The sequence below is a fragment of the Doryrhamphus excisus genome, linkage group LG21 (genome assembly GCF_037039965.1).
Source record: "Doryrhamphus excisus strain RoL-2023G ecotype Guam linkage group LG21, RoL_Dexc_Guam_v1.1, whole genome shotgun sequence".
Taxonomy (NCBI): domain Eukaryota; kingdom Metazoa; phylum Chordata; class Actinopteri; order Syngnathiformes; family Syngnathidae; genus Doryrhamphus; species Doryrhamphus excisus.
This window is the reverse complement of record NC_136377.1, coordinates 8,447,892-8,461,169: the sequence shown is the minus strand read 5'-3', so window position 1 is coordinate 8,461,169 and position 13,278 is coordinate 8,447,892. Positions and strand designations below refer to the sequence as shown.

The 13,278-nt window shown below is 40.8% G+C and overlaps 3 protein-coding genes across 7 annotated transcripts; 2 read left to right on the top strand and 1 right to left on the bottom strand.

Moving 5' to 3' along the window:
• The first annotated feature begins 6 nt into the window (after positions 1-6).
• Positions 7-1,369, top strand: LOC131137890 (alpha-crystallin B chain-like). The gene is made up of 3 exons (XM_058086289.2): positions 7-315; positions 383-505; positions 574-1,369. Exons 1-3 carry the CDS (start codon positions 22-24, stop codon positions 763-765), a joined length of 609 nt encoding a protein of 202 aa, XP_057942272.2. The 5' UTR covers positions 7-21; the 3' UTR covers positions 766-1,369.
• Positions 1,143-3,857, bottom strand: mia (MIA SH3 domain containing). Of its 4 annotated transcripts, none has more exons than XM_078787476.1 (5): positions 3,608-3,857; positions 3,472-3,534; positions 3,266-3,399; positions 2,351-2,452; positions 1,143-2,258 (listed from the first exon to the last, which is right to left on the bottom strand). In XM_078787476.1, the coding sequence occupies exons 2-5, from the start codon at positions 3,518-3,520 to the stop codon at positions 2,235-2,237; spliced, it is 309 nt and encodes a 102-aa protein (XP_078643602.1). In that variant the 5' UTR covers positions 3,521-3,534; positions 3,608-3,857; the 3' UTR covers positions 1,143-2,234. The 4 variants fall into 4 exon arrangements, with proteins under 4 accessions (XP_078643602.1, XP_078643603.1, XP_078643604.1 ...); XM_078787477.1 differs by having other exon boundaries at positions 3,472-3,524; XM_078787478.1 differs by having other exon boundaries at positions 3,472-3,520.
• A 149-nt stretch (positions 3,858-4,006) lies between these two features.
• On the top strand, positions 4,007-12,699 carry bicdl2 (BICD family like cargo adaptor 2). 2 transcript variants are annotated; one of them, XM_058086284.2, is made up of 10 exons: positions 4,007-4,130; positions 5,152-5,545; positions 6,205-6,420; positions 6,616-6,732; positions 8,560-8,706; positions 8,840-8,986; positions 9,186-9,260; positions 9,738-9,820; positions 9,889-10,003; positions 12,377-12,699. In XM_058086284.2, exons 2-10 carry the CDS (start codon positions 5,303-5,305, stop codon positions 12,545-12,547), a joined length of 1,314 nt encoding a protein of 437 aa, XP_057942267.2. In that variant the 5' UTR covers positions 4,007-4,130; positions 5,152-5,302; the 3' UTR covers positions 12,548-12,699. The 2 variants fall into 2 exon arrangements, with proteins under 2 accessions (XP_057942267.2, XP_057942268.2); XM_058086285.2 differs by lacking the exon at positions 8,840-8,986.
• Positions 12,700-13,278: the final 579 nt, after the last annotated feature.

Here is a 13,278-nt window from a genome sequence, read left to right as displayed (position 1 = left end):
GATGTGGACACTCAGGATGAGATGGGAGGGGAAAGCACTATAAATGTGCTGCAGGAAGGCCCACCTGAGATCAAATCTGACAAAGAGTCGGCCTCAGACACCTCATCGTTGTTTCATCTCCTCCGGATACTCATCATGGATATTCCCATCCAGTACCCCTGGTACCGCCGGGCCTTCCCGTACAGACGTCCCGACTTGTCTTTTGTTGAATCTCTCACAGATTGGCCTCTCATTTGGCCTTTCCCGTGGTCCTTCGCTTTGATGCGTCCCACTCTCATGCGCTGGTTAAACTGGCCTGAGAATGGACACAGTGAGGTAATTCATGTTTGGGACATTGATAGCAGCAGAAGTATTGTTTCTAAAAAGTGTACTCTCTATACAGATGCACATGGAAAAGGACCGCTATGTGATTTACCTGGATGTGAAGCATTTCTCTCCGGATGAGCTGAGTGTCAATGTCAGTGATGAGTTCATCACAATCCACGCCAAACATGAAGATAGACAGGTAGGTGAGCACCTTTAAAAAGTATTGAAAAAAAACAACATGCATAAAAAAATTTTTTGTCTTTCCAGGATGACCATGGATTTGTGTCCAGAGAGTTCCTGAGGAAGTACAGGCTCCCCTCTGGAGTGTCATGTGCTGACATCACCTCCAGCTTGTCATTTGACGGCGTGCTGACAATCACCGCACCCAGGTCTTCACCTGGCCCCGAGCGCAACATTCCAATATCGTGTGAGGATGGATCAGCCAAACAGAAAATGTAGAACCGAGCTGGAGGTCTGACGCAGCTTCATTATACTAATCCTCACAATACTAAAATCCTGTTTGTATTTAACCTGTTTTGTAAGCAGGTGAGTGCATGTATAGGTGGGGCAGCCATGATGACGGTAGATTTCTGCAAAGAGCCTTCTAATAAACTAGTATCTAATTTACTATTGTCACGTAACTGCAAAACATAGATTGATAGGTTAGGGTATCAGAAAAACACAGCCAATATTGAAATATTCACACCACCTTGAATGTAAAAGCGATCATATTTTTCAATTGGACTTCAACTAAAATGCATCAACTCCAAAAGAATGATAATTTTAGAGCCTGGATCAGTGGGAGTCCATGTTTTTGTATGTGTGAGTTCTCTGTAGGTGTCATGTGTGCATTAACTTGGGACCAGGCGTGTGCTCCACTGAGAAGGGGTGAGCAGGTGCTGGATGAAGAAGAACGACTGTAACTCTTATATAACCTGTATTTATGTATGTGTGTTGCCAGAGTGAGAATGTGCTCAATGATGACCCCCTTAGCAAATGATAAATATCCCCTGGTGTATATTAACAGAAAATACATAGAATAAATGTTGAAATATAAAATGAACGACTGTATTTTGTGTGTTTACATCAACCAAAGTCCTATTTTTACAAAGCTACCGTACAATAATAACCTCACAATAGTGTTTATTTTCTTTCTTCTTCAATACCAAAATACACACAGGAGTCAAAAATACATGCAAACTAGATTATGATGAAGAATTATGTAATACTATGTTACGGAGTTGGTTCATATCCTTCACAATACAGATATTGGGTGGCATGGGTATTTTTGCAAACATATACTGTCCACTCAGTGGTCACCATAAACCATAGACCTGCGCATTCAAAAAGAATCTAATACAAGTCAATTTTTGTGTGCAGCCCGGTTTTTGAATGACAACTTTCATAGAGTTTGTACGTTATATAATATACAATATTGCCCATAAACAAGTCAGTTTGTCCTTATCGTTCTGCGAAATTGAGTGTCTAAACAAAACGTTGCCGACTCACAGTCCGTGCTTTTCTATTGTGTGTAACTGCTAAATAACCCACCATGGGGCCAAAGAAAGTTGCGAGTATAAAATTCATTGTCGGAAATATTTTTGGGTATTTGGAATGGATTGATTGGATTTACATTAATCTTTTGGGGAAAAACTGTTTTGATTTTCCTAAGGTCCAGTTTTTGTCAAACTTTTTGGACCAAATTAATAACAACAACGGAGGTACCAGTGTACTGTGTTAAATGCGTTTCAATAATAATAGTTAATATGTGTATTATTATGATTAAGGTTTGCACATAGAGATGCAGTATAAGGTGATGAAATAAGAATTAGCTCTCAGTATGATCTTGTAGTATCGTGTAATATAAAATAGTAATGTTATTGGTAATGGTAAAATAACAGTTGAGCTCTTCCTTTTTGGATGCCAGTTCAGTTACAGTAGAAGTCCCATTTCTGTAAGCAAAATAATACATTAAAAGAATTAGCATTAGCTTTTTTTCTGTGAATTTAGTTGTGTGCTATACAGTATGTACGTGTTCACCCACAGTTGTCTTCACTTCTGTGTTAGCTGGCATGAGAGGATGCACCTCCTCCACCACAGTGCTGGGAAAGTAACCAAGACGAGCTCCCTGTTCTCCATCTTGGACCTGTGAACGTGTCAGTCAGGACATTTCTTGTGAGCATTAACTTCCATAGCTGAGGGTCCAGTACCTACACCCATAATTAAAAATGATTGGGACTACCTTAATCAATTGTTTAATGAATCAGAGGCTTGATTAGGATGATTTATTGTACTGAATCAAAAGCAGTTGTTTTTTCAGTCATTTTGGACAATTCTATAATGTTTGGACATTTTTTGTTCTCGAATGACAGTCTTAAATTGTATGAAGCTTAAAAATCTATTGTCGGAACTGCAGTCTCTTTTTCAACATACTTCTACACTCATTTAAAAATGGATTCATTCATTCATTTTCTACCGCTTATCCTCACGAGGGTCACGTGGATGCTGGGGCCTATCCCAGCTGTCTTCAGGCGAGAGGCGGGGTACACCCTGGACTGGTCGCCAGCCAATCACAGGGAACATATAGACAAACAACCATTCACACTCACATTCATACCTATGGACAATTTGGAGTCGTCAATTAACCTGGAGAAAACCCACGCATGCACGGGGAGAACATGCAGAACATGCCAAGGGTGGAATCAAACTCGAAATCGGGTCTCGTAGCTGTGAGGCCTGCGTGCTAACCACTCGTCCGCTATGCAGCCATCATTAAAATATATTTAAAGATATATAGTCAGCTTTGTATTATAGGTGGCACTAGTCCTAATAACAATAATAATAATAATAATAATAGTAATAATAATACACCGCCAGCCAACAAACAATGAGCAGTGGGTCGCAAAATGGCCAACTTTGGACACTCCTGGTTGTACAGTATTCAATTAGTTTTACTCACACTTCCAGCCCAGAAGAGGTTGCCTGTGTCCTGCAGCATGGCATAGACATAAACAAGCTGCCCCTGTCTGATGGAGATGAACCTGCAGTCTTCTGGGTTGTAGTCTTGTGTAGCACGAGCTATCAGGATGGCATCTGTACAGCAATATGGTAAAATAGTGAAATAGTGAAAAATGTCTGTCAGTACTTTCATGTATAGGTACTTACAGCTGCAATCCGAGTCTGCACAGAGTTTCCGGGTAGAGAGTTTAGTCATCTGTCTTCCAGCATCAGAGGTCGGAAAGAACAAAAGGCCAAGTAAGACAAACATAATTTTTTTGCAAAAAGGCATGTTTGCACCCACTGATTCACGATGCTCTTCTACTTCAGAACTCTACAAACTCCTTTTGTAGAGGTGTTGTGACGGTGCACACTATTTGTAGATCCCCCTCACTCCCTCTTCTCCGTGCTTACACAGAAGTCCTTTGAAAGTGGGTAAACAGGATGGAGGGATGAGGAGGAGGGGGTGCAAATTTGACAACCTTATGCTTGTGTTCCGACCTCAACCCGCCCCCCTTTTTTCCCCCCATCCCAATCTGGCCCACTGTGCTCACACTAGATTGAGCATTCAGTCCTCTGAGGCCATCCCTGTTTTTTTTTTATAATTTCCCTTTTCAGCCACTAGGTGTCCTCTTGCCACTCACACTTTTATCTCCCTTTTTTCCTTCCCTCTCTGTAGTCCAAGAGGTGGAGCTTCCATGTGTATTTACATTCTGTATGGTTCCACTGCCAAGGGAACCAGCTCAACCTCTCCTGCGCAAACACACACACACACACACTCACCAAACAGGAAGACTATTACACTTTAGCGTGAGTTGGACTTTCAGGTAAGACTGACTCTCTGTTTTATTGCTAATTTGCTCATATCTATCACAATTTCAGAATATTTAAAATTTACTTTAACATGACAATATTGTAGCAATATTCAGAAGACAATATACCATTCATGTTGAATTCATTATTAGTTATAATGTATCCAACTATTCACGACAATATTCCTTTGAGTCCTGTAATATAGACCTATGGATTGTAATTCTGTACTTATCTTTACTCTTTTTATTATTATTGTTACTCATTTACTTATTTATCGCTGAATACACTATCGATAGAGTACATGAGCTTCACTATTACACATTCTTTATTATCCCCCCGCCTGCCATAAGAAAAGGGGGCAACACAAGAACAGAACAAACTATCAGTAACAGCTGAGATGTTAAGAAGATTATTAAATAAGCTCTGCTTCTTCTTACTCTTTTAAGACACACAAACTTGTGTAACCAAGCGTAACACGTGTCAACATGTGATGTACTTTAGGGTAACTTTGTTAAGCACATATTCTGGAATAACATAAACGGCGACCATCACCAAATATAATGGCAGAAATTGTAGGTGTGTGTTAACTTCATAAGACAACTACTGTATTTCTAAATCTTTTCTAAATCATTTCTAATCATCAGCCACAACATAGGCCACAAATTGTCGAAGTGCACCTAATGTTATGTCCGATGATTATCTGTTTAATTCATAAACAGTAGTCAGAAACACCTTACTGTATTTTGTTATCCTTAATGGAACAATACAGATACTGAGGGAATTTTTGTTGACTTTTTGTGACGTGTTTGGAGGACAATAAACGTGGAATTCAGGGGTGCGGGGGCGGAGACAAAACATTGGTAATAGTGAAGCTGGAATTTCGGTCAGAACACAACAAAAGCACCAAAAGCAGTCAGACAAAGGAGGAGATTAGATTACGAGAAAACAGCTAATGGGATACCCTCATAATCTTGTCTGTCCTGTATTTACAGTTGGTTCATTATCTGCTGTGTGTGTGTGTGCTTGCCCACACAGGAAGGATTGAATGATACCAGCATCAGCACCACAGGGAAGGACATGGATTAATTGGATTACACACCATTCAAAGCCTTTCAGGAAATAAATGAGAGTTATTCCTTGGACCTGTGACGATGTCCTGCGACTGACTCCTGACTCCTGACTGACCATGTTCACCCCCAAGAACAGTCTTCCTTCCCCCAGTTTGGAGGATCCCTTTTTCCCTCTCTCGTCATCCTCTTCCATCTCTCTCTCCTTCGCACTCCCCACATCCAAGTTGGCTAAAGGTGGCATCGACACTGGAGGAGACATAGAGACAGACCTGATTCTGGCAGCAGAGCTGGGACAGGCACTGCTGGAGAAGAATGAGGAACTGGCCGCCGCTCTGACGGAGAAAGAGAGGGAGGTGGAGGTAAGATTTATGTCTATTTTACTGTACTGTATAGTTATACAGTTCTTTGTTGGAAATGTTAATACAGCTCTTGCATAGAATCTCTTGAAATTGTGTATACGTACCTTACGCAGCCGTTAAGTGTACATTATTAGTACACAACGAGTTCAAATCATTAGAAGGCAATTATAATTTCCATCCTCCCTCTTAAAAACAACTCATTGACACGTTGCATAATCACCAAGCCTAAAGTAGTATCACATATAAAAGTAACTACTCACTAAAAGTCAATATAAGAAAGTCATTAAATGCATCATTTAATTTAATAAGTTATGTTAATGTCTTTGGTATTTAAGTATCACTAACAAGATTTCTCACTGAAACAACAAATCACAATTTATTTTTTTTTGTTTAGACTTTTAACTAAATTTTATTAATGGGCAAGTATAAAAACATTTAAATGGTAAAATTTTCACCTTTCATCATTAATTCCAAATAACTTTAAAATGTACAATTATTAATTGAATGTAAAAACTTATTTTTGCACAAAATAATATATTTACTATAGTGGCAAATACATGAATGCATGATTTTAATTTGATTCAATTTTGCTTTGTTATTTATTATATTGCTTAAAAATATTTTTAGATATTACAATAATGCTATGGTCCATGTTTCAGACGTTACAGCAGCAGAAGCATGTTCTGCAAAGAAGGATGGAGATGAACGAACTAGCATCCGGACAGAAGGAGGCCGAACTGAACGGAGATTTGACCGCCTTACGGGCCGAGCTCGAGCGTCATCAGTGTCTCGGTCGAGATCGGAGAAGAGATGAGAGCGAACAGCTGACCCAGTTAGCCAATCACAACCAGCGCCTGGTGGAGCAACTATCAGAGGTTGGTTTACATAATCACCCATCTGGCAGGTTTTCGATCCTTGAGTCTCGGTGAGAATGTTTCGACGATGCAGTCACACTGCTAAACATAGCACCGGGACGTTCAGAAGCAGAAGCAATGCAGGCAAACAGGTTCGGGGAGTCTCTATTTCTTTTGAAGATTCTTTCAACTTTTCCCTCTCCCACTCATCTATAGGCTGTGACGCTGGAACATAACTTGAGGACTGAGATTCGTACCCTGAGAGACGAGATGGACGAGTTCTCTTTCAGCCGGAATATCAGCTCCACACAATTAGAAAACACACAAGCAGAGGTACTTTGACATCTTCTGAAGGGACAACATAACAGAAAGTAAACTTGTATACGTAGTCTATGTACAACATTAAAGAGTTACTATACAATGAAAATGTCAACACACAGCCATTATTATCTAAATAGCTGCCACTAAACATGAGTAGCAAGATAATGTCTTGCGTCATAGTCTGGGCTGCATGCGTGCTGCCAGCAATCAGGAACTGTGTTTCATTTGATAGAAACATTAATTCCAACATTCATTCATTTTCTACCGCTTATCCTCACGAGGGTCGCGGTGGGTGCTGGAGCCTATCCCTGCTGTCTTCGGGCAAGAGGCGGGGGACACCCTGGACTGGTCGCCAGCCAATCACAGGGCACATATAGACAAACAACCATTCACACTCACATTCATACCTATGGACAATTTGGAGTCACCAATTAACCTAGCATGTTTTTGGAATATGGGAGGAAACCGAAGTACCCGGAGAAAACCCATGCATGCACGGGGAGAACATGCAAACTCCACACAGAGGTGGCCGAGGGTGGAATTGAACCCGGGTCCCCTTGCTGTGAGGCCTGCGCGCTAACCACTTGCAGCCTAATTCCAACAAATGCTGTGAAATTGCGAAACAGAGCATGATCCCATCCCCAGGTGGAAATTTTCCAACATTATAAGGAGGCCAAACACCTCTAACATGACAAGTACCTTGCTGAGGGAGCTAAAGGTGTGTAACATTCACAATCTCCACCAGTGATGTGATCATAGAGGAATGGAAGAGGATTCCAGTAACAATCTGTGCAGCTCTGGTGAATGTCATGCCCACGAGACTCATTTTCAGTGGCGAGTGAAGCTTTACCGCTATACAAGCTGTACACTGACTACTCTAAAGTATAACCAGGTTTCATTTCTATAGTATTGTCCCTTGAGACGTTATACTGAAATGGTTGCTGAAATGCCTGGTTCCTATCACTCAACTCATTTTAAATGGGGCTTATTATGCCGTTCCTCTTACTCTGTTTTAACACTGAGTTCTACTGACGTCAACACAACATGGACATCCTTATATGGGCATGCCCAGGGACAATCTCTGTGTGCATACAGCATCGCACACACAGTGTTCATACAGCGAGCAAAGGGAGTGTGACCAATCAGGGCCGGCGTGGAGTAAATTACACAGACCATTTGGGCGGGAGGCAGGAAACCCAGGTAAACACTGCAGGAAGAGGTGCAGAGTCTGGAGGATCTAGAAAGCTTTCCGTGCAGGTTGTCGTGTGTAGCTGTTGTATAGGAGTCCAGAACTCAATACAAATGCCTGAAAATTAGTATACTATGTCCCCTTTACTGGTATTATTTTGTATATACAGCACTGTTTCCAAATAAGGCTGTTAATATGTGAAAAGTGAACTTTCAATGGGAATTCATGGGAATCAATGGGCATTTATGGTAATTTACCGGAATAAAGTCAAACTTTGCAATGCTACAGCTAGTTTATAGGAGTTTAAAACCATATTCATGCAAACTGAATGGAGTTAACTGTGGTAATGTTTTGTGATCACATTGATACATTACTCAAGTAGTATTTATAAATAAACCAGAAAGTAATAATAACAACACATTTTCCATCATTACAATGGAAAGTTCCTACGTTTGAACATTTCACAAACTGCAGCTACTTCTCTGAAATAAAGTTTCCATAAATTTCATGGAAATAATTTTCTGCCCTTGCAACCAAACTATGACCATAACCTCCTATTGTAATAGTATTTGTGCCAATGGCAGTCCAGTTGCCATATTGATTACCTCTCAGTCAGTTGTTTTCAATCTTGACCTCGTCTTTCCATACAGAACCGCATTTTGAAGGAGCGTCTGACACACATGGAAGCCCAGCTGAAGGCCTCCCAAGAGGACAGCGACAGGCTGCGCTCTGAGCGAGATGTCCTGAGGGACAGAGTGTCAGATCTGCAGGTCCAGCTGAAGGAGAAAGAGGCGGAGGTTAGCGTCTGGGTGGCCATGGGTGGTCTCTCAACTGCTTACTAACAACAATCCACTAACACACCAAGCCAGTGATTGCAGTGATAGATCTTTGAGTGTCTCTGTGTCACTTTGTGTGTGTGTGTTTGTGTAGATAGAGCAGGAGCAAGGGGTGGTGTTTGAGTTGCGTACCATGAATCGCTCTCTGCAGCAAAATGCCCTAAGCCTGGGAGAAGATAGCATCCTGGACATTACACACACACAACCTTTGTCACTGCTTAGTGAAATACAGCAATCCCAGGTACAAACTATCCACACATACACAGAGTGCCAACTGCTGGACACAACTAATGAATGTGCTTGTGTGTACTAACCACTAATGACCCTGCTCTTGCTGATTTTAAGCTAACCCATAAATAAATTCACTTCTAATAATATTTGTTGCAGCTCATGTAATATGAAGTCATACTCTACTGTAACCGCAACTTCCCTCTAACCAGGCCAAAGATGCACTCCTGGCACACTCTGTGGTGCTGCAAGCAAGAGATGATGAGATAACAGCCCTGAAAGAAGAGGTCTGTTGGAACTGTGTACATTACAACCGCCTTATGAATACAAACACGACACAATTTGTACACACAGGTCCGCTTGTGCATCTTAACTCCACCCATCCACCCTCAATACAACCTATCCTGTGTTGTGTTAAAGCGCCAGGCACTACACTACCAATGGCCTGTCGACAAACAACAAGTTCCAATTCCAATTCCAATTATTTGTGTATCGTTTTAGAGGTTTGAGGTATGAATTTTAAATTAATTTTTATTCATAATATTTATCTATCAAGCAACAAATTCCAGGTTTGAGGTTTCAGTTTCAGCCCAATATTTTTGCAGTATGCACATCATTGCAAATGTAGTACAGTACTGGCTCTTTGTCAAGTTTATGCAGGGAAACGTCGACTGGTTCAGATAAGATTGTCATCAGCAGCTCTACTTCGATGTGTGTCACAGACGACTCAAATGTTCCATGACTTTTATCTTCACATTTGTCAGTTGAAACGGCAACAAGAAGAGCTGGACTTACTGAGGAAGGAAATGGAGCCGTTTCACAGCAATCCGGGACAGCCGAGTTACAGGTGATGCTTTGCCACGTTTTTCCTTAAGAATCACAGTGAATTAAATTAATCATCACATGAATTCACAGTTCCTTAGAGAATGAGCTGACCACAGTGAGACAGGAGAAAGACTTACTGAACCATCAGCTTCTCAACACCATCCAACATAAGGTGGCGCTGTCTCAAGAGCTGGATGCTTGGCAGGTACTCTGAAATAAACTCATTTACTCACATTACAAGAGCTGTATTAGAACTTCTGTTTTCACAAACATATAGAAAGGGAGCAACAGCCACAATGCATCCTACCAGGCATCCCATGGATGTTGTCATGCATTACTCTCTGTGATCCAAATTGTTTAATATATTAATATATAAATTAAATATTGAATTTCACTGAGACTGCTGCCTAATTTTTTATGATAGCAATTTTCATATATGCCAGAATGTTACGATGATAATTCCCTGTCATGAATAGGAACTTAATCCCAAAACAAACATTTCCACTGCATTTCAGCCCTGCCACAAATGTTAGTGATTCTCTGGTTAACAATAGAAGAAAGTCTTGACAAGTACAAAGGCTTAAAATGACTCTCATCCTCATTGGTGTTTGAAATGTTTGTTTTTCCTCTGTTAACCATGGTTACCTGCCATCATCATTGTTTAGCACAAAAAGGGCTAAGCAGGGGAAAAGCAAGTTCTCCCAACCATCCAAGAACCGTTTGGTGAAGAACAATGCCTTTTCCATAGGCAAAAGTGGCTTGGGGAACATACAGTGAAGAAAATAAGTATTTGAACACCCTGCTATTTTGCTATTTCTCCCACTTAGAAATCATGGAGGGGTCTGAAATTTTCATCGTAGGTGCATGTCCACTGTGAGAGAGATAAACTAAAAAGAAAAATCCAGAAATCACAATGCATGATTTTTTAACAATTTATTTGTGTGATACAGCTGCTAATAAGTATTTGAACACCTGAGAAAATGAATGTTAATATTTGGTACAGTAGCCTTTGTTTGCTATTACAGAGGTCAAACGTTTCCTGTAGTTTTTCACCAGGTTTGCACACACTGCAGGAGGGATCTTGGCCCACTCCTCCACACAGATCTTCTCTAGATCAGTCAGGTTTCTGGGCTGTCGCTGAGAAACACGGAGTTTGAGCTCCCTCCAAAGATTTTCGATTGGGTTCAGGTCTGGAGACTGGCTGGGCCATGCTAGAACCTTGATATGCTTCTTACGGAGCCACTCCTTGGTTTTCCTGGCTGTGTGCTTCGGGTCGTTGTCGTGTTGGAAGACCCAGCCACGACCCATCTTCAATGCTCTGACAGAGGGAAGGAGGTTGTTCCCCAAAATCTCACAATACACGGCCCCAGTCATCCTCTCTTTAATGCAGTGCACTGGTCCTGTCCCATGTGCAGAAAAACACCCCCAAAGCATGATGCTACCACCCCCATGCTTCACAGTAGGGATGGTGTTCTTCGGATTGTACTCTTCATTCTTCTTCCTCCAAACACGCTTATTGGAATTATGACCAAAAAGTTCTATTTTGGTCTCATCTGACCATAAAACTTTCTCCCATGACTCCTCTGTATCATCCAAATGGTCATATGCAAACTTAAGACGGGCCTTGACATGTGCTGGTTTAAGCAGGGGAACCTTTCGTGCCATGCATGATTTCACATCATGACGTCTTAGTGTATTACCTACAGTAACCTTGGAAACGGTGGTCCCAGCTCTTTTCAGGTCATTGACCAAGTCCTGTCGTGTAGTTCTGGGCTGATTCCTCACCTTTCTTAGAATCATTGAGACCCCACGAGGTGATATCTTGCATGGGGCTCCACTCCGATTGAGATTGACCGTCATGTTTAGCTTCTTCCATTTTCTAATGATAGCTCCAACAGTGGACCTTTTTTCACCAAGCTGCTTGGTAATTGCTCCGTAGCCCTTTCCAGCCTTGTGGAGGTGTACAATTTTGTCTCTGGTGTCTTTGGACAGCTCTTTGGTCTTCGCCATGTTACAAGTTAAAGTCTTACTGATTGTATGGGGTGGACAGGTGTCTTTATGCAGCTAACGACCTCAAACAGGTGCATCTGATTCAGGATGATACATGGAGTGCAGGTGGACTTCTAATGGGCAGACTAACAGGTCTTTCAGGGTCAGAATTCTAGATGATACACAGGTGTTCAAATACTTATTTGCAGCTGTATCACACAAATAAATTGTTAAAAAATCATGCATTGTGATTTCTGGATTTTTCTTTTTAGTTTATCTCTCTCACAGTGGACATGCACCTACGATGAAAATTTCAGACCCCTCCATGATTTCTAAGTGGGAGAAATAGCAAAATAGCAGGGTGTTCAAATACTTATTTTCTTCACTGTAATAACATCTGAAAAAAGGATCTAAAACACAGAAGCAGCAAACTTTGTGAAAACCAATACTTGTATCACTCCATAAACTTTAAGCCGTGACAGTAAATGCACAAATTGAATACCTCTCCTCCACTGCTGTGTCTCATTAGACTGTGTACCTAATGAAGTGACCATATTTTTCCCCACTATCTGTACAATTTGTGTGCCAGGAGGACATGCGCTTAGTGATCAATCAGCAGGTGCTGCAAAAGGAGGAGGACCGAATAAAACAAATGCAGCGGGAGCAAATGAGCACAGGAGGACTCCAAAGAAGCAAGTCTTTAAAATTGAAAGGCGAAGCAGGAAAAGGATTCTTCTCCTCTCTTTTCAGAGACAAATAACACAGAACGGTTGCCATTGTACAGTGACAAAATATCACCAACAAGAAAATGTTTATATATGTTTGTATTTATGAATGTACAGTACAGAAATATGTTCCGTTATTATGGCTTTATATTAAAAATGTTGAACTGGATGTCGTGGACAACTTTTTTTAACCTGTTTCTAAATCTTATTACAAACCTTGCGGGCTTATGTTTTGCCTCGGTTTTCAGACAATATTGCACTTACAAACTAGTCAGTTTGTCCTGTCCAGTATCATATTCATTTTGAAAGCCGAGATTCCACTGTATTTTAAACATATTTCAACACTTTGAATTGAATTTAAATGGACATTTCCGCAAACCACTTCCAACAACCAGGAGTGTTGTCAGACATTCCCGCATAAACTGTATCAGATGTATCAATAGTTTACATACGTAGATAATGCTCAATGGTGTAGAACTGTATGGCAACATTATGAAAGCTGTTTAAAAAAAGACTCAGTTACTGTAATATAAATAACATAGTTTATTAAAGTATTTCCAAATATGCAGTTAATCCCTTCAATGTCGCTCTGTTAAATAACATACAAATAAGCAAATAACACATAATCCGAGCGTGCAGTAGTGCAGGTTGCATCATACTGTATGATACAGTATTGCCATTATCGTAATTGCTCCAATTAACGCCTCTTGTCTATCTACCACAGAGTTGCCTGTTGTGTGTTCTACTAACGGAAAAAAAAATATCG